The 21,241-nt window shown below is 46.7% G+C and overlaps 1 protein-coding gene across 4 annotated transcripts in view; it reads left to right on the forward strand.

Moving 5' to 3' along the window:
* Window positions 1-21,241, forward strand: part of LOC105569714 (RNA binding protein fox-1 homolog 2) — a 281,021-nt gene that overhangs the window by 204,563 nt on the left and 55,217 nt on the right. For all 4 annotated transcript variants that reach the window (XM_012026391.1, XM_012026389.1, XM_012026390.1 and 1 more), the window contains exons 6-7: window positions 4,498-4,590; window positions 18,304-18,358. In XM_012026391.1, the coding sequence (XP_011881781.1) occupies window positions 4,498-4,590; window positions 18,304-18,358 (148 nt within the window). The remainder of the gene's footprint in view (window positions 1-4,497; window positions 4,591-18,303; window positions 18,359-21,241) is intronic.

The following is a 21,241-nucleotide window of genomic DNA, read 5'->3' on the forward strand; positions in this document are numbered from 1 at the left end:
GCCGGAATGGTTTATAAACGTTTTACGGATAAATGTTTGAGAGGGAAAATTAATTTGCAGTATGCCAGGCATTTTCGAATTGCACTTAAAAGAGAAGCTAGAGATGGAAGGTTGGGAATTTGAGACACACCGAGATATGACTTTTGACCTTTTGAAAATTTTAAACTCCAATAAATTATGCAGGATATGCCAGAACTACTTTTTGCTTGCATATTGTTGAATTAATTTTAGAGAAAGATAACTCGTCAACGGAGAGTTATAAATGATATTTTGTACAACTGTTTACATCTCCAAGATGTACTCATATTTTAATAATCGCTGTCTCCATAGTTTGATTTTATGTATATGCACCACCGAAATTCTATAGAATGGAAGAGTGTAACGTAACATCTATTCTTTTTAAAACTTCAGAAGATTTACTTGACCATGTCCGGCAAATTTTTATGTTTAAACTCGCAACGTTTCGTCCATGGTTTGTGGTCGAGCGTCAGAGCCTTATGAATTTCATTGTTTTGCATATTTAGATATGAAGCGAAATTTTTAGTAAAATTATTAGTCGAATAAATACGACCGTCACTTACAAATGGATGACGGAGTCTTTGCGGAAATTTGCGCGTTGCCCAGAGTGGCACGGCACTCAAAGTGTTAATAATATCCTGGTGTTAATAATATCTCGACAAAAAAATGCGGATTCGTGCCGTAATTACGGGTAGCCATCGGGTGTACTTTAGTTAAAGTGATGGTCGCTGAAAAAGAACCTGGGCATGTCAACTTCCCGCGTTACCTGCGTAAAGGGCTCGGCCGTATCGTTAATTATTCGCGCCGGTCCGTTGTCCTGCGACGTCCATTTCCGGTTACAAAGGGAATCCCCCGTGTATATCTTGTCTGTTTGGATCTAGTTAACTCTTTGAGGGCGGCCGGGCCCTTTCGTTCGACAATAATTGACACATTGTTGTATACCAAACTGCGTTAGCCTAACGAGACTACGACTGTAATTGAACGGTGCGTTTGACAATTATTAACGAAACTGTTGAGCTGCTATCAATTACGTGACTTTTGCAGCATTTTCTTCGCCGTTTCTTCACGCCCGCGCTCTGTACTCGTTATTCAATAACGAATGGAAAATATCGATCACGAGGGAGCTAAGTGCGAAGTGGCGCGGATTATTAAAGGCAGAGCCTCGCCGGATTAAATCGAGAACTTTAAAATATCGCGGAGCCGACCTTCGCGCGCGCTTAACTTCAGTCTTGCCACGTCCGGCCCATAAATCGCATTTTCCGCGGCATTTCGAGCTGCGAACGGTATCCTTCGTCGCTGATTAGAAAACTTCGCGCTTCGCCGTTTCGCTCCGGCCGAGCCGTCCGCCCGAGGCCGTATTTGATTTGGCTTTAATGCGATTTTTCGCGGTAACAGCCGCGTACCCGTAACTACTCCCGGCAACGGCTCCGCGAAACCGAAGAGAGCGAAACGGATGGCGCGGCGTGCCGAACTCGATTATCCCGCCGTCCTCTTTCGCCCGCCGGCGAAGAAGCCGCTATTCTGTTAGCCTGCTCCGGCCTGAACTTGGATTAATCCCTTTAACGATAAAAGCACCCCCCGCCGATTTCAGTGCCGCGCGAGCCGCGATCGCATGGTGAAGTGCAGCGGAATCGACGCGAAATCTCTGGCTTGATAATGACACTTGGCGCGATTGACGGTAGTCGTATAATAATTTCCGCGTGTGTGTATTTGCGGGGGAAATTGAGCTTTGATTTGTCCTCGCTTAAAAGATTGGCCGGAGTTTATATTTAATGGGAATGACATAAGTCGTGATAAGATCGATGCGACGTTATCCGGAGAGACCGCCGTTAAAATTGACGTTCCATGACAGCGCAATCAATCACGATCGCTCTTTCTCGACACTATCGTGATTGCTCACGTATTTCTACGGATTTCTGAAAAGCCGGGGGAAGTCGTTCACATTTTATCACGCGTTACTGGAACCATTGCCTCCTGTTCGCGGGCACGAATTAGCGGAAGTTAGAAGACATCCACTGGTTTCGATAGTTCTTCTTCAGCGTTCCGTCGTGCACTTGTGCGAATCCCCCCAAAAACTTGATTTACGACGATAAGCGCCTTAACGGGAAGGGGGAGACTTTGGTATTTCATTAAGTCGAATCGCGTGCTCGACTAGAATTGTCAACTTGTTGATAAACTTCGATTCGATGACGGTTGGTAGTTCAGTTTATTCAGTTCCACGATAACGTATCGGCCCGCGGGTATTGCCAAAGTGTTAATAACGAGGTCGAGACGGCGGTCGACGTGCACTCTCATCTTGAGTATTATTCTGGCGACTACGTGAATGCGAGAGGGCGAGGAAAGAGAGAGAACTTGCGCCGTGATAACGTTCAACTGAGTCGACAGCGGGTTATCGCGGGGCGATATCTACGGTGGCTAGGGGGGAAAACTTGACTTGTGCTCGAAACGAGGCGGACACCCCGTGGCAGCGCAATCGATCGTGCTCTTCCTTCGCGCGTTCTCCGCGACGCGAGATAGCGTGCAATCGCGGGATGCGTGAGAGCCGTGTGCCACGTATATCGATTTCTCTCTCTCGAGAGAGAGGAAGTTCTTCCATTCATATACGCCGCGCGATATCGCCGGCGTATATTCCGAATCGAGAAAGAGGCTCGCCCCTTCCCGACAACGATCACGATTCTAATCTTTTTACGCCTCCCGCTCGATTTCTCGTCGTCCTTTATCGCTCCTCGGCGTCAACCGGGAAAAAGTCCACATGCGCGTACACGCTCGACGGTGACGTACACTCGTACACGACTCCACATTCTCCCTAGTCTCCTACGTCCCCCTCGTGTCTCTCCCAGTCAACTTTTTAATTTCTGTTTTTCTTTCACTTCCCTCGTACACGCACCTCTCGATACAAGCAAAAGTCTTTAATGATATGACGATGACCGTATGACATGATACGATATGATATGATAATGAGATGATTAATGTGACCATGACCATGATTTCTTACCATGATTTTTATATTTACTTATTTGTTGCACGTTGTTTGGTGCGTCTCCGTAAGCAGTATGAGGCGCTCGCAGACCCCCTGGTCGTCGACATTTCGAAAATGTGCCCCCTATTCCTTGAAATAACGAGGGACTCAACGTGTGATTGTCCCCGCGATTCCCTCGACTATTCTAAAAGCGACTCTTAACCCTTTCAAACCCTCGGCCCGAAAAAGGTAAGAACCGACGTCTCGCCGTCGATTCTATTTTCGTGCAGATCGCGAAGATCAACGCCGCTCGGATCGCTAATCGTTTCGTTCATCAACACATATTTACACATATAATTATACAGCGATCAAACTTTGGCGTTTCAAATATTTTGACGCTTAATTTGTCAGCACTGGTCGCTGATCTAAGTCGATTTCATTGTCGTCCGATTATTTTTACGAAACTGAAACTCGGTTTTTGTTTCTGGGCAACATTAAACGCGCGTAGTTCTTGGAGTTCTGTCCTGAAATAATGAAGCGCGGATTACAGGATAAAAGAATGGATGGCTATTCGTTTCAGCTTTGCGGAATGAAAAGAGCGCGCGGGATCGACGGGAAATAACAAAAAACGAAATATCGAGGTCCTATGCCGCTTCGTCGCGTTCTCGAGGGAGCCTCGGGAATTAATTAGCGTGTCTCGCGCGATACATAACGGCCGGGGAGGGAGACGGCTATTGTGCGTCAAAGAAATAAATAGGGCCCCGGCTCGGTGGAGGAACGCCGGCAGGGCTGAGGGCGATGGAAGGGTTCAAAGAGAAAGAGAGGAGCACAAAGGAGCTGGCCGGTGTTGCCCGCGGCGGAACGGAAGAATCGAGTTTTCTGCGTCTTCCGTCCGGTCCCCAATGAGAACGGGATCGATCTCCTGTTCGATACTCCGTTGTCACGACGCCTCGAAGGTCCGTCCGAAGATCGGGAAGAGCTAGTAAACGATCAAGACGGAAGTGTCTCCTCTCGTGGTTCGCGGTTAAACGCGACGCAGCTACACACATCCGTGTCTTCGGACACGACGACGCGGGTCTTGATACGAATTTTTTTTTCCTCTCTCTCTCGGCACCGTCAAGAAAAATTCTCTCGGATTTTTTGGAGTACAATAAAATCGACGGAAACGCGCGCGCCCTTTGTCGCGATTAAACGGAATGAAGTGGTCGTAGCGCGAGACGGGGGTTGCTTTTCTCCACGTCCCCGATGTCGCGCCCCGACGAGCCTCCTCGGAGCATCCCTCCATACATATGTGCACCCCTTTCCAGTCCCCTCCGCCCCCCTTACTCCCCCACCCCCCCCCTCTAGTGTGTACATACATTATATGTACGTAAATGATTATATATATAACGCGCGCGCGTGCTACATGTGCACGCGCGTGCGGAGACGAAATGTCGGCCCAGCCAGTCGGCTTTTTGCGGAGCGCTGGCAGTCTGTAAGTTGAGTTTAATGCATGTTGTTTTGTCTGTCCTTGCATGCAGGGATTCGGTTTTGTAACATTCGCAAATAGTGCTGACGCGGACCGGGCACGTGAGAGGCTACACGGCACCGTGGTTGAGGGCAGAAAGATTGAGGTGTGCATGAACTTTCTTATACTTATATATATATATACATACATATATATATACATCGCCATTAATCTCCATTACGAATAGATGTAATCTCTTTTTTATTTCCAGGAAAGTCGCGAGTGGGCGCATTCCTCCGCGGAAATGCGCGCACTCGCGGCGTGAAACGGCGACCACGGTCTAAGACTCGACTCGATTACGCGACGTCAATCCGTCTCCAAGTACACGTTTCCGCGAGTCTCCGTCGAGTAACAGTGGTCGCCTGATAGATTTAAGTCGGGGCACTTCGAGTCCCGAGTGTTCATCTTCTGCGTTCATCGCGACTGTAAATTTCGCTGGCAAATTAATTAGGTCATTAACGACGAGCGAAGGTTGATTGTTAACTCTGACGCGTCGATAAAATGCCAGTGTTCACCGCGAACGTTTACTTCCATTCTGAAATGCGACAATGATATCGAGGAGAGAGATGGACATTCGCGATTCGAAGGTCATTGATCTAATTGTAGGAGACTACAGTAAGTCGTTGTGCGATCGAAAGAGACGCTAGGCTGACGACGCCGCTCGTAGACGCGATCGTTTCGCGCGATACGACTGCGATGTGAGCCGTCGACAGTCTACATCGCGATTCGACGGAGCTTTCTGTTCGAGGGGGGGGGGGGGAAGGGATAGTTGGCTGCATCGCGATAATCAACGAAACGTGAATTAATTTCACGGGCTCGAGAACAGAGACGGAGAAGGAGAGAGGAAGAGAATGGAGGGGACGATCTCCGGTCGCGGTGGCTCGAGAGAAAGAGATTTCTCTCGTGGCCTGGATCAATCTGACTGATGGGCCACTCGTGGACCCACGAGTGGCGCGCGAGCCGCCGATTGGCGAGGCTCGATCTCTGCTCGAGGGCCTCGAGTGATCCACAAATTCTGTTTTCCGATTGGCCGGCCAGTTCGCCGGTGAAAATCGGTACGCGGGAGAAAGTCCTCGTCTCGATCAGCGCGCGGATCGATCCGTACGCGAGATAGATTTTGCTCATATTACACTCGCGTATATACGTTCACCTTTTCTTCTCTTTCCCTCTCGTTGTTTCTCTGTCGCGGTGTGGCCTTAATCCATTCAGTTGCACACGTGCTCTCAAGCGAGGAATCGTAGCTCCACCTCTTATCATTGTGTCTCGAGCTCGGAGATTAGTCGAAGTAACTGTATCCCGTACGGTAGTTGATTTTGATAAGCACCGTCGAGTCGACCGAAGATAAACGAGGCGATCGGATACGGCAATCATTTCTGTCAAGTACTTGAAATTTTCATCGTGACACATAAAGTAGAAATATAGCGCAATGACGTAATTCAATTTCATACGTTAATAAATAATTTCGTCTATTTAAACCGGTAAACCGATCGATCGATAGTTTATTCGCGCGCTCTTCGTTTCCGCGCAAAAGTGTCACGCAGGATTCGGAACGTACTAAAATATGTATGGTTAACGATTAACAGTAGCTGTCTGTGCGCAGCGAAACAATTTCGCTTGCTGAACAATTTCAGATATTTTCGCCCGTGATACAGCCAATTCTCAACTTTGATTATCGCGCACAGTTTTTAGCTCTCGGCCGACCACACGACGACCGCAGCATCTGCTGTGTCGACGCTGATATCAAACAACAACGGTTCAGCCTAATTGAACAACTCGATTAATTATCTTCTCATAGTGGCTGGAGCAGCTTGTCGGGTTGCGCCAGTCTCGTACGTGTCGCATGAACCACCGCTTTAGCTTCATTTAGCAGCTGGCAAACGCGTCTTCGAAATATATTCGATACTACGCAAGTGCGCGCGAACGGAGCAAATCTTTCGATTATTTTATATGAAAGTCTATTCCACTTCGCTGCGCCGATAATTCACTCCATAAAACTTGGTGCAGCTGACGCAGAGATTTTGTTGCCATCTCCGTGTTGTTTTTTTTCCTCTTTTTCTTTTTACATCCGAGACTGCTGTCAATAGGAAGAGAAATCGCATCCGATAAGATAGCGCGTCTTCTTCCGTCGTCATTATATTGCTTTTCGGGACGTAATAGGATTATATTCTTGAATCACGGCTAGTGATTACTCCTTCGGATTTTTTCCGGTTCGATAATAGCGTCCGTTTGATCAGGCAGGCCTTCTTATTGCGACTTTAATGGCTCAATTAAAGCTTGAAAGCCCGACCTTTTTGCGACTCGCGTCGATTTACTGCGCCAGTGGAATTCTGTGATTCGCGATAGTTTCGCGAGTTCCCGCGAATTTTCCAGCGGGAGTTTCGCGAGACGGATGTATCTTTTTCTCAAATCTTGGAGTCTAAAATGTCACAAACGGAAACCGCACACGACAGAAGTTGTCGCCGATCTGTTCGCCTCGGGAGTCTTGGTAATACTCAAAGCGAGTAAAGAGAAACGCATCAGGGCTGCTTGCCAACGCGGATTCGGGAACTGTCACGCCGAGCTGTCGCGTTTTGAGTTCTAGCTACAAATCCGCGCTGTTGGTACTATCGCCCCGGTCTGAGATCAGTCTTGTTAGGCGAGAAAAGGGAAGATCCGCGTCGGCGGCGCCCCAGATGCAAAGTGAACGAAGTTGAAGGGGTGGACGCGCGCGAAGCAACGCGATAGTTGTCGAACGACGTGTAAACGAACCGCATACAAAGGCGCTGGAGAATCCGCTGGTTGGACAATCCGGCCGTTGTGTTGGGTTCGGTTACCATGGGAAAGAGAGTAACCAAAAGCACAAAAGCGGAACAAAACGAAAGACAATTGCAAAATACGGTCGTGTCTCACGCAGATCTCCTGTTGTTCTATAGAGAGCTTCTGCGCGAGAGAAAGAGCGAGTAAAAGGGTAGGAAAAGGGCGAGCGAAAGACTCGTACTGAATAGTCGATTGAAAAATCTGAGAGAGCGAGCGAAAGAGAAAGAAAGAGAGAGAGAGACCGGATGGTCGATCCGGTAGGATCGATCGATCGGTCGGGAGAAAGAGCGAGAAAGATTAACGGGCAAACGCTGATCGTGGGACACTGAGGGGGCCACTGAAAAAGGACCTCGCTAAGTGTCCGAAAAGGTAAGGAAACCATCGCAGCGGGAATCGTTTAACCGGCAAAGCAAAGACCGGACTCGTATGTGTATAATGAGAAATACAATACTCGCACTGCCCGCTCTCTCACGTGATACACGAGAACCGTGCCATGGTCGATTTTCACTGGTAGATTAAGCTTTTTGTTTTTCTCCCCCTTCATTTCTCTCCCCCCCCCCCCTTCTCGATTACTTTTTCACACTCGTTTTGCATTTTTAGCGTAAGTGAATGAGATTTTTAACAGCTTTTTTGTCAGACCACCTTTATCGGACAGAGTGTACTCCTACACTCTGCAGTGACGAAGTATTCATTTCAAGAAAGAAACCAGGGAAATTGTTTTAACAAGAGTTATAAATTTTATAGAAAATTGTGTCTCCGCGCCATAAAGAGGGTATTTTAAAGTTTGCGGAAGAAGCAGAACGCAATTGTTGTAAATACTTCGTCATCCGAATTTTTCTTTTTAATCGTCAGTTTCTTTTTGTTTAGTCACAAAGAGTATCTTCTTCTTCTTCTTCTTTATCTTTTTCGACCGGCACACGCGTAGCGCTTACTTTCTCCTAAAATAAAATCCTACTTGCGATATTTATAACGTAACTAATAAAACTATTATATATGTTTAGAATATATAATGCTAGCCTAAACTGTCTAGTTGTGTAAGAGCGTAGAACTCACCAAAACAAAGGCTCAAGTACTTTCGCAAGTGGCAATCGAGACAATCGAAAAACATGGCGCTAATTACACGCGATAATGGCGCGACAATGACGTTTCTTGTACGAGCAATTTGCATTTTATTTGTACCTTACGATCGAGTTTTTCGCGAGGAGGAAACTACGTATACAGGGGTACGAAAGATCTTTGCACCGTTGCCAATTAAAACGCGAGAGTGGTTTTAAAACGATTATATCTCGTACGTCATCACTCTCGTGTGACGTTTGACCCGTTTCACTTGAGCGCTAAGCACTCAGGCCCTTTGTTGAATTTTCTAAGAGCCGTCGTAGAGCAAGAGGTTAAAAAAGAGGCGTGGACGCTGAAACGCCCGGCCGGGGAATAACGAGATGGCAGGGAATAGTAAAAAGAACGAGCTCTAACGAGAATTCTTTTACGCGTAATTTTCTCGCGAACGTGGCGTAGCACTTTAATTGCGGAAAAGATTAGGGGGCGATCCTTTAAATTAGAGACCGCGCCTTTTTTCCGGGTTTTCGCATTAATTTCGAACCGGCCGAGTTCCAAAGAGAGATACGGAATAAAAATTCCGCGACGTCCGGGCTGAAATTTCCCGAAATTCACGGGGACCGATGTATTTATTGTGGCAATTACGGGAAGAAGGAGGGCTGAGATTTAAGAGGACGCACAATTAGCCTTTTGCAAATCTCTCGCTATGTCCCTCGAGGGAGAGAGAAAGGCACTTTATTAGTTAATCTCTCCTGAGAGACTTTTTAACTGCCGGCACAACTTTTTAATGTCCGGATCTCTCTCTCCCTCTCTCCCTCCCAAGCTTTAAATAATTCCGGACACTAATTCGATTCAGCGACTTTGGAAATTAGATCCCCGAGCAGGACGGAAGTTCCAAAATTGTCCGTTGATTGTATTGATTAGAAGTGCGATTTTACAGTTTTCTTGTTCTTCGAGATAACGAGCGGGCGATTCTCGATGGGGGTCGCTCTTTTACGGATCAGCGAGCGCTACGCATATTCGCATTTAACGCGCAATTTAATGCACGGGTCTGCACTCTTCGACGAGCGGAGGACGAACTCGTTCGTGTAATTTAACGTCGTATTTATTCGCCGTGCTCGTCATCGGTGCATTTCTACGGGATCGAGGAAACCGTTGGAACAAGTCGGGTTCAAATGAACCGAGGAAATTCATGAACATCGCAGCTTCAGAAAGCAGCTACGAAAGAAGTTCATCGTACGATGCATACATTATTGTTAATCCATCCATGACTACCAGGCGCCTACGATAATGGCGATAAATATTAACGAACACAAATGTTGCCGCGCGTCTATAAATTCCCCGAGCGGAACTCCGAAGCACAATTTCGTCAGCATAATTCATATCGGAAGATACGCGGAAGTACGCGGTTAGCTGCAGCCGACGGGTATTACGGAATAAAGAGGGAATATCGTTTCCCGCGCCGAGCTGACTATTGCTCGTTATTATTAATTTCTAACACGCGACGGAACTTGTCATCGTCGGACACGCGCTTCGAGTTTATCGTGCTCGTCTATCGATTCCGCGGCCTTTTTCGTCGCCTCCGCTTCCGCCGTTTTCGCTTTCTCGTCCCTTTCGCCCGTAGCAAGAGATCTTCTTCTTCCTCCTCGTGTATTAGGATTAAAGCCTGTTTTATTCAGTTCGTTCTGGTACTTTGAGCATTTGGTTTTACTTCATCTTCGGAAAGCTGCTAACCTTGCCGAAAAAACGAGCTCCACCCCCTAAAGGGGATGGTGGCAGGACATTCTCGGTGGTTTCCGCTTCCCTTCGGGAAATCCGAAAGAAGACACCAGCGGTGTCTGTGGATTTAAACTCGAATCTTTTCGTTCATTTGTTTGCTAAGCGGCGCACATTTCTCTGCGCCACACTCGCCACGTAACAAGAGGTCGAAGACGCAAATTCCCGTGACGTGCTCTGCAGAAGACAGGGCTCTCTCGATGATCGAAGGGTATCGAGCGAGGAGACAGGTCTCGCAGAAACTGACACTGTTTGGAGACCGGTTTGAAGCACGCTGTAACGCTTTTATAACAAGAGGCAGATGCTCGCGACAATCAGCAGATATCACGTTCAATGGCTCATTATCTTAATGAACGCCCTTTGTAATCGTCGCTCCGCATTGTTCCGCGCGTTGACTCGTTACGTCTTTGAAGACTCGACTGCCTTTCTTGCCTCCGCGCGTCGACTTTTTGCTCTTCTCCTTTTCACCCTTCTTTCTTCGGTTTCCGAACAAGAGCATCCTCACGAGCGAGTTGCGAGATTTTCGCGAGATTGAGTTAGAGCCAAGATACCTCGCGATAACTTCCGATCTTTCATAATCGCGTCGGGATTGAAGTGTTTCGGGAAACCGAGCACGTCGGCAGGATACCCCTGATTAAACGCGATGAAAGTTTCGCTCCCTCTCTGTCGGCTGGTATGAATTTTCGATTTTATCACGGTCGACAAGTATATAGTATTCATTTATCTTGGCTTCTTTTGCATTCACTGCCCCGCTGGATAGTGAGTCGAGATTATGATGACGATCCTTCTTGTCTCTACGTTCCTGTCTGTCGAGATATCACCCGAGCATTTGTCTCCGATAAAAACTGGAGTAGATCCGTCGATAGCGCGCAAAAAGCGTCGCGTGTAGCGGAAAATCCACACGGAACATTTGAGCGAGTCGATCGAGCGGGGTGATAAGTGCTTATGGCAGTTGAGCTAAGGGACAGCCTCGAATGCATAATCCAACGCGATTTATTGTTCGCCATGACAAATGACACAGAGGCTGCGGAAGCCTGAAATTACGTCGACCCACTAGGCAGGCGAAGAATGCAGATTAACGAGCAAGAACCGCTAAGAGAGAGAAAACGGCAAGAAGTATCGCCGAAAGAAAAGCTCCTTGGCTCTTAGCGTAGCGAAGCGCCGGCATTCCGGGTCGAAGCCGCGCAGGGGATAATGACGGTGCTAATACCACCGTAAGACGATCTGAAATAGACAGGCGGGGGTGTAGGGCGAGGTACACGGCGAAGGACGAATAGGCAAACCGCGGGTGCTCCGTGATGTATGAATGCGCGAGGAATTTCAGAGCGTTTTCCGCGCGTGTCTAAAGAAATGAAATAAATTTGAATATATAAGTGACGGGATGAAGAAGCAATATTACTCCGACACGGTCATCGAATGTAATGCCTTCACGTGGACGTTACGTATGCGCTACAATTTACATAGTCTGGAAAAATAAATGGACTAAAAGTGGACCGCGGTTCGCCTACGCAGGGATTCTTGCGAGTTATATCATCGGTGTGTGCAATTTTCGCGCGACCAAGTGTCTCGCGCTTACGATCGGCGCGACGAACGACGCGGAAGACGGGATGAAGATCTTTCGAGCTCGACGAGCCTGCTCGTGTCCGCATCGACGTTGACGAGAGACCGAAAATGATGGCCGCTGCACGCGCGACACGAATGCGATTTAACCAGCTTGGCCTTGGCGAAACGACGACGGTCGGTTAGGGGTCGGAAAAAGCTCTTCCTGAAGATGCAAAGGAGTAGTCGACATTCTGGGTCAACGACGACGACGGCGCCGGAGGGTACGGTGCTTTTCGCGGTAACGTGCAAACACAGCGTCGGCAAAGGCAGATCGACGAATCGGCGATTAAATCGCGCATGAAAAATTCATACAGGATTCCGCGAACAGAATTGGAAAGGAGCATTTCCACGTCCGCGATTTTATAACTCGTTGAAAATTCAACCGTGATGAAGACCCGCAGGAGGAGACTGTATAAACAACGTAACGAATTTCTCGAAATTATCATCGCGCCGCGTGTTTGAGCAACATAAAGAAGAAGCCACCTTCCTCTCTCCGTTATATTTGCAGAAAAACTTGGAGCTTTCCGATATCGAGCTGCAGCTATAAGCTATTTTATTCCTTCGCGTCTGTGTTCTTCATTACCGCACGAAGGTAAAATTCGAGTCGTATTTTTCGAAACGAGAGGAAATCGTAAAGACCCGTATACCTTTCGCCCGATCCCACAAAGTGCGCTGTATACCCGGTTGAAGAGCTGCGCAAGCAAGTTAGCGGCCCGGGGAAAATATGCTCGGGAAGAGCCGCGTAACGGATTAGAAGATTGCGGGGGGATTAGAGGACGTCGGCGACGGAAAAGTCTTCAGCTGATAACGCGAACGCGACCAAGCGCGGGGACGGAGCGGTTCCGCCATTAGGGTCACGGCTGTAGCACGGGTATCGGGTTAGTAAGCAAGCAAGATGACCAATAAAGGAGCGAGGACTTGGATTACCTCGTACATTTTCGCCGTACGGCACCAACGCGACCCGGCAGAAGTGACGTCGGGTGGTCATAGGTTACCTACATCGCTTCCGGTATTAACGACAGGTACCTTACCGTACACCGCACCGTGCCACCCTTCCCCCTCCGCGAACAGTCCGGCGGTGGTCGAGTTTTCGGCCTTAGCAAGTCAAATTTATGCAGATGTCCGCTCGTCGAAGGCGAGCAAGCGAGGCTGCTCGAAATTTCCAAAGTGCCATTTCGCTTATTCGACCGGCCGCCGCGCCGGCCGTTCTCGAAGGTAACTCGTAAGCCTGGATCGAGCCTTCCCTCTCGAACCTCTCGGCCCTCCCCTCCCGTCGTGGCTCTTAGGAACGAGATAAGTGCTCGGGAAACGCGGATTCTCCGGGCGGGAGTCGCCGGGGCGAGGGGAGAGAGGGAATCGCGTCGATTGTTAAATCCTTCGAATGCCGATCGTCCTTGTACCCGGGTCTTGATTAATGCGGCCATTTTGCCTTCATCGGTCTGCCGCCCGCAGCCAATTGCGCTGTGCGATGGTGGTATTATGCAGGATAGAAGTAAATGGCATTTCATTAAGCTGGGAATTGACGCAGAAGAGATGTGTGCCCTTCTCTTTGTTCGCAGGTTTTGAAGAGAAATATTTATTCGAGAAATAAATCTCTTGTTGCCATTATTATCGCCATCAAGAGGCGTGTTTTCGTTGCACACCGCGCAAGTTTAATTAGCGATTACAGTTACCGCGGTAATAATTGTTGTATGCTGAGATAGTGTTGCAATTTATTGTTATCGCTACACATTTAGTGTTAAATATCGCGTAGCTCTCGCAATCAGTTTAACCCGTCTGCTATACGAGTCGCACATAATGTGAACATAAAGCAGCACTTGAGATTAAATATGTGATAACATTGACCGGAGAACGTTCCCGGGAGAAACCTGTGATATTGATTTACGTATAATTTTAGGCGGCACTTGACGCTATATAGACAGTGGCATAACAAGGCCGTCGATGAATTTTTTCGTTGCAATCCTGTCGTTTGCATATTATTCAGTGGCCTGTATCCATAATTTTTTCCCCGCCGAATCAATAAAAGTCACGTAAGACCGTGACTGTCTCTTTAGAGCCTTCCTCGGCATGCGCCGGTGAGATCCACCAAGGGCGTGAATGCGATATATGGAGATATCGATCTCCATACCTTTATCTCGACTGCTGAATTTTGTTCGACGCGCTCGTGTCCACGTGTACGCCCGTTACTCCTGGCTGAATCGGGCTTAATGCGCTAAGGACCGTCCACAGTGGAAGTAAGAAAACCTAAACCTTTACTTATCAGTGTAAAAGCTAAAGTACAGGCTTAATTTTTTTTAATATTTATAGCGCTGGTCGAACTCTCCGCTCTAATTCGCCGAGAGTAAGGGCCTGAGCAGAATGGCTGTCTTACACTCTTAAGACAGCCTTAAGATAATGTTTTATGTTTTAAGCCTTTGTCTTGAGGTAACGCACAGTAACTGTCTTATGTCTTAAAAGTACAAGACAGCCATTCTGCTCAGGCCCTAATCGTCCGAGCTGAAGTAGGAGTAAGAAATGGAAAGGATTCATTCCTTTATTCCTACTCTTACTTCTTACGCCAGGCTTACTTCATCTATTGTAGACGATCCTTTAGAGTCTACCAAAATTAGCGATCCAATAGAAATATCCATTTGCAAAGTATCGATCCATTTCACGATCGCTAAACTTCTTCTTCTTCCTCGAGTATTAAGCTTGGAGCCTGTTTTATCCAGGTCGTTCTGGTACTTTGGGCATTTGGTTTTACTTCATCTTCGGAAGGCTGCTAACCTTGCCGAAGAAAACCTCCAATCTGGAGGGCTACACCTCCTAAAGGGGTATGTGTGGTAGGGCATTCTCGGTGGTTGCCACTTCCCTTCGGGAAATTCTGAAAAAAAAACCAGCGGTGTCCGTGGATTTCAACTCTGATCTTTTCGTTCGGTTGTTTACCAAGCAGCGTACATTCCTCTGCGCCACATTCGCCACCGATCGCCAAACGTTCATCCGAATCTCGCGATTTATATCTGCGTTTCGAAGAAGAATCGGGAAGATAATTTGACCGCGATTTTATTTTATTGCCTCGCGCATTGCCGCGGCGCGTATATAATTTCGCGTCAACAATATCGTACGTAGCGTTTCGCCAAAGCGCCCATAAAGGAACACAAGTGATAACGCCCAAAATTGAAATTGCCTGCTGGTGTCAGCTCGGTATCATTAATATCAGCGGGTATAATTTGCAAAACAATCGGGTGGACCCGGGGTTATACATTGCTCGCGGTACTTTCCGTCGACTGAACTCTGTTGAATGCGACACGCGTGGGCAAAAATACGCCGGCGTGCCGCAATTGTTTAACGGAACAAGGTGGCTCACGCGTGGACACGCTTGTTTATTATCGACGTGGATCGATTCGCGCGATTCGAATATATCTGTCGGTTCGCTTGTTTGTTTGTTCGTTAAAGTGCAGCCGCACGCGATTTTTGCAACGTTACGATTTGCGGCGTCGGGCGCCGTGGCACCTAGGCGCTGACAAAACCTGAATTTAACGAAAAAAAGGATTCGCACAGAAGAGCATTCACACGCGTTTTTTTTGGTGGGGATATTTTTGCCACCGGGTCGACGTGAGTTTAAAAAAAAATCCCGCGACTATAATAATTTACTAGCTTTTTCGCGTGTCTTTGGGATTTTTTTACTCCGAATGAATGACGAGGGCGTCGTTACGTAGCGCGAAAAACTTTTGTGTCTTCATCCGACTCTACCGTTAGCCTCCATTTTCCAATAATGTTCGTTTAGCCGTGTTCTACCTGTGACGCGAGATGTACGGTGGCCACCAAACCTTCGTTACCGGAAACAGGATCGTAAAATGCAAATTGCTCTACGATGCGCCGCGCGCCAGGCCGGGCGTGATTGGCCTGAGTAAGCTCCGTAACTCACAATCCTCGTGAGAGTCGATACACGAACGCTGCCCAAGATGCGTTTCCGCCACTGCGAATTCGAGAACATAGATAAATTTTTATTCACCGCTGCCTCGATTACGATCGCACTGGAAAATTACGTTTCACGAGGGATTTTTTTTTTCAAGATGTGAAGTTACACGTTGGAAAAGCCATCGTAGGAAAGAATTAATGGACCGACCAAAAAAAATTGCGAATAATATTAAATTGCACACGTTACGTTCAGCAAGTGGAGATTACAACTTTTATCTGTATTCTAAACTACAGTGTGTGTGTGTGTGCTCTAACTTATTCGACTTGACTTTATCAGAAATACTTTTGTTTTGTAATAATTAAATCTTTATACATCGCAAAACGGTTATTTGCGACGAAAGACTGTCAGAGTAAACGGAATGCATTGCTAAGAAATTCAAAGATCGACCCAGTGTCATCTGGCCTCGGTTGTCGGGAAACATTTGTGCTGAATCGACGTGCGTTTTCGTGCTGCGCTTCAAATATAGAAACGTCGCGATGCCGGTACGATATCGCAGACCCTTTGTGTCTCGATAGTATCCCCGTTGAAGTGGGCGCAAAGTGGGACAGGAAAACGAGAAGGCGAGCGGCTGATTGTAGGTAGGTAGGTGGAGGACACAAAAAGCAAAGCAGAAGAACCCATGGTAAGCGAAGCGTTCGATAAAGAACGAGAAACAAGTCGCGATCCACCCGGAAACTCGTCCCTTTTTGCCAGACGCGAAGGTACTTGAGCGAAATTGAAATAATCGGAAATCGACGGAAGGCTTGTGCCATTGTTTTCTCGGTTATGCTGGGAAGCAGAGAGAGAGAGAGAGAGAAAGCAGAGAAAACTCGACAGATGCGAAAGAGCAATCGTTTTCTATTTTCTTTTTTTTCCAAATACTTTCATTAAATTGTCCCGCGAATGAAACTGATATTCGTAAAGCGCATAATAAAACAAATTAGTTGTACCCTTTGACATGTTGACTTTTATTTAACCACCACGTGCTCCCCCGCTCTGCTCTCCTTTCTCTCTCTCTCTCTCTCTCTCTCGACAATTGACGCGCATGTAAAGCTCTCTTTGCGAGTCGACGAGATTAAACGCGAGAATTGTTCGCGCGCTATTTAAGCGGGTATTGTACGCGGCCGCTGTATTAGTTGCGGCGCGGCGACTAAAATCGTTTTATTGTCGATATTTAGCTCACGGGATCGATACGCCAATCGTACGCGACATTGTAATGCTTATTAGAAAGCGACAAATACACGCGAGTCACATAATGCGAGTATTATCCGATAATAAATCGTCGGTCGTTACTAGAGCGTTAAATTCGTCGACCGCGAAGAATTTTGCGGTTTCTAACTTCCGAGATGATGCAAAATTTTTAACGGTGTCTTTCTTGCCTGAAAATAATGGTAGGGCGATAGCTTTCAGTCCGAAAATATATGTGTGACGCGCAAAATGTATCTGATGTACATTTATCATTCGAATACGTTTGCGCGGGAAAAACTATTTATTTTCAAGTTTCTCGTTCAATTTATCACGCGCCGTACACAATTTATCACACATTGAATAATATTTTCTTCATTTTGGAAGTTAGAAAACTGTAAGAGGGAAAATCTTGTTTCGCATTGGGAAAGAGATTTTCACACATTGTTACATGTTCATTAACGTTAAGACAACACTCCTTGAATTCGGACTTTGCGATGCAGTTAATCGATACGCGAATTTGCTTTCTGAAAATGCCGAAGATCGCAAATTCCTGAATTATTTTCCAAATTGATAAATTGATTTGTTTGGTGCAGGCTTGATTGCAAATTTGCGTATCAAAGGGCAAAATTGAATGGCAGAAAAAAATCTCCGAATTCAAGTGAAAACTTTTGTAGCGTTTGCACGTTTTAAATATCTATCGTTGTGTACATACGTACAGCACACGCAATTTGTGTAACCAATATAGCGCGAAACAATGATCACAATTCACCGAGTTTGATACATTGTAGCACAATTGAAAGCGGGTTGTGTCGAAGGAAAGCAATCGGTGGGAAAATAACGTGCAACCGCCTACATAATTTTTAATCGTTTATTAAACATTAATCATAATTCGCTTGTTCGATGCAGGAATATGCGCGATTATCGCATTTTGAACCGAAATCACAATTTCACGATGAACAAAGTCAGCCACAGAGCTGCAAATTGCGCCCTGCAAATCCGATTCTGCATCGAACAATGCATATTTGATTACAGGATCCGCGCGCGCGGCCCCGTGAAATTGCCAAAGTTTCTCACATTTTATTCGACTCGGGCGCATTTTCTATGACATCGCTTTTACGCGGCCACAGTTTGTTCCGTTAATACTTTGGATAATTGTAATTGCAACACGTTCGTGGGTATTTCAGTGGCTCCTCCCGTTCAGTTCCTTTTTCTCGCTGATAACGAACTTTTAATCAAGTCGGACCTTTGAGTTTAATCGATCGCCGATGGATGATAACTTCCTCAAGTTTTTTTTTCACGTTTCACGACCGTCGCCTAAAGGCTCTTTGCGGATTTTTAAGAATTTTCCGCGATATGTAAAGTGGCCACGCGCGGATCCCGAAGATGGGCGATGTTAGTTTGAAATCTCTCAGACGTTTGGAAAAAAGTTTCGGTTCTAATACACGCTTCTTCTTAACTCGACAGGTGAACAACGCTACAGCGAGGGTACAGACGAAAAAACCGCCGACGGTGCCGAACGGTAAGTGGGCCGAAACTTTCTTATCACTTTTATCTCCCCGTAACTTTCGCCCCTCGGAGCTTTCTCCCGGCTCGCTTGATATAACTTAAACGCCCCGAGTTACGACAAGGTTCCATTAGAGAGCTTAAACGCCGTATATAGGGCATCCTGCGTCACATTACCGGATATATTGGCAAAAATATTGGGGGGGGGGGGGGGGAAATACATTTTGCGTCGGAGAGAGCCGCAAATCTGAGCGGATATCATTTGATTGGGATCTTGAGATCACTGTGCATATGGTCGTCGCAAAATTTCGTAACTGGAGCATTCCGCATTTCGGCCGCAAAATGAATGTTAGCTTTTCTTTAACGTGAGATTATATTCAGATTATATAATATGTGAATTATGCTCGCGGGTATTCGATGCGTGAAATTGAAGTTTTACGGAACGTAGCCGAAGCTCCCGGTAGAAAAATACGAGCGTGCTTTCGAAAGCGATTCGCGAAATGGCCGATCGCGCGTATTGCTCGCGCGGGGGCGGCGGTCTATCGCATGAAATAATAAAAAAATATAGCTCGTATATCATTTCTATCACACGCGAGCTATGCACCGTACAAACGTCGAGCGTATTTTCCCGAAGAATATTGCGCGGGAAATATACATTTTCCGTGCCCGCCGACTTCGCCGACGTAAAGATGCAAAAGTCTTCCCTTATTGCGGAATAAGACGAAGAGGAGCTTCGCGGGGGCGTTTTAAATTCCGCGATTCTCTTTTGCGCTTCTTCCTCCGTGCATCGCAATGGGAAATTTGCCCAATGTAGGCGGACAAAAATATTCTACCCGGTTACACATATACGCCTGCACACATGCTCTATGCATTTTATGTTTCAAGAATATTTGGTTTAGCTACGTGAATCTAAAATTCAAATTCAATATTGGAAAAATGTACATATTTACATGGGGAAAATCTTGAGCGCGAAGAGAGTCAGTTATTTTCTACAATGTTTCATTTGCCGCTCCGAATCGACAATGGAATTTATGTGAAATTAGCGAGGCGTTTGTTACGGTTGGTTTGTAGAATTTGGGTCGACTCCGTCGTAAACGTGTGTCATGCGAAGTTTATTTTCGTTAAATTATACAAATTTTGGTACTCGTGTTCACGTCCATTATGAGCACGACGCGCAGTGTCAGAACTGGATTTTAAACTAAGTCTAACCTCGGGCCGGTCGTACGGCCCGATTTAAATTGCGACTTAATCCGGATTATCTGACGGACCACCAGCTGCGAAGAGAACACGTTGCAAATATGTGGTATTACGTAACCCGTTACTGCTCAAATAGGCTCTTCGCTGATTACACTATGAAGTCCTTCAGTCCACCAGATGTCTCTAGGTCACAGTTAATACCCAAAAGCTTTGCAAAATTCTCCGAAACTGTACTGGATTTGTAAAATTATGCGGGTTTTCCAGCGTGAGTAGTTAACTAAAGTAATTAATTGTCAAGTACCGAATGTACTAAAACATTGTAGAATAGAGTTCAACAAGGACTTTATTGTGACATCTGTTTATGACTATTGAAGAGTTTGCTTCTAACGCCATCAATTGAGAAATACATATTTTAACGTAGAGAGAAGGCAATACCAAAAAATAAAGCATTAATAACAACTGACATTGATAACGAGTCTTTAAGGCGCTTTGTAAATGGACGACTGATCTTTATCTTCGTCTCTTCCAAGTATTGCGCATGAATCTTCTTTAAGAGGGTTAACCGAGATTTACGTCGACCTCTACGTCGCGGGTCGAAGTGGCACGACTTCGATGTTATAAATAATCGGCGCTTAGAACAGTAATAACGATTGGACGCGCGTTGCCAAGTGTTTCCTAACGTATAATTCTGGTCAGCGGGCCCACAAAGGACGCCGAGTGACGTCGGTGTCGATCGACACCTCCAATTATTATCGCGTCTACGTAACACGATTTCGATTATGCGCGAACACGCGAACGGGTTAAGGTTCTCAAACAACGAATTAGCTGCTTTGCAACTTAAGTTTCTCCCGCGCGTATTAAAATGCATAAACTGTATGCAATCGGTAGACACTTTTCTTTTTATTTATCCCCGCTTGAATTTCCCGAATGGACATCTCGACGGCACCGAGGCCGTCGTTATTTCTTATAATCAACCTCTATAATTAATCCGATTAGGAATTTGCTTAAAATGAATATTACGGAAATATTCGTGCGGTGGCAGATTATCAGTTTCGATGTGGCATTAAATTTAAGCCTCCCCCCCCCCCCCGTATTTGGCGTAGTTGCAGTGCGTTCGTCCTGGTTTAATTGCGATCAAATCAACAGGACTTCGTGTCCAGCGACTGAATTGATTCTCGCCCACGTCGAGGCAACGTCCTATCGAGTGACGGCTTGTGTGTGCAAGGTTTAGCCCTGTGCCCACGCACGCGACATGCAATTATCGGAATGCTAAGGCTGGCGCCCTCGGGGCACGCTCCGAGAGACGTTAAGATCAATTCGGACCATTTGGCGCGTACAGGTGCACGCGTGGCTACGACGCCTCTAATAACCGATTCGACAACTGTCGATTCTCGATGGAGTGGAGAATGGCCGGGACACCCCCCCGCGCGCCTCGTGACGGTCCCCCGCGTTCGGCAACAGTAGCCGGTGTCGTAGCGTTGACAAATGGCGCTCCGGCATTTCTCGAGTGTTTGCACCTGACTTTTGATCGGTGAACATGTAACAAGGTAACTCGGTGGGATTTTTTCGCCGCGAGGTATCGTGATTAAATTCAAGAAGAACGAAGAGTCACTAAGCGCGATGAGAAATGTTAATCGCCGTAAGGAGCCCCCGCGCGATTCTTTCTTGTCCCTCGTACTTCCACGAGCGGAAAGTTCGAGAC

The sequence above is a fragment of the Vollenhovia emeryi genome, unplaced genomic scaffold (assembly GCF_000949405.1).
Source record: "Vollenhovia emeryi isolate VEMERY1.0 unplaced genomic scaffold, V.emery_V1.0 DF939123.1, whole genome shotgun sequence".
In the NCBI taxonomy this organism is placed as follows: Eukaryota; Metazoa; Arthropoda; class Insecta; order Hymenoptera; family Formicidae; genus Vollenhovia; species Vollenhovia emeryi.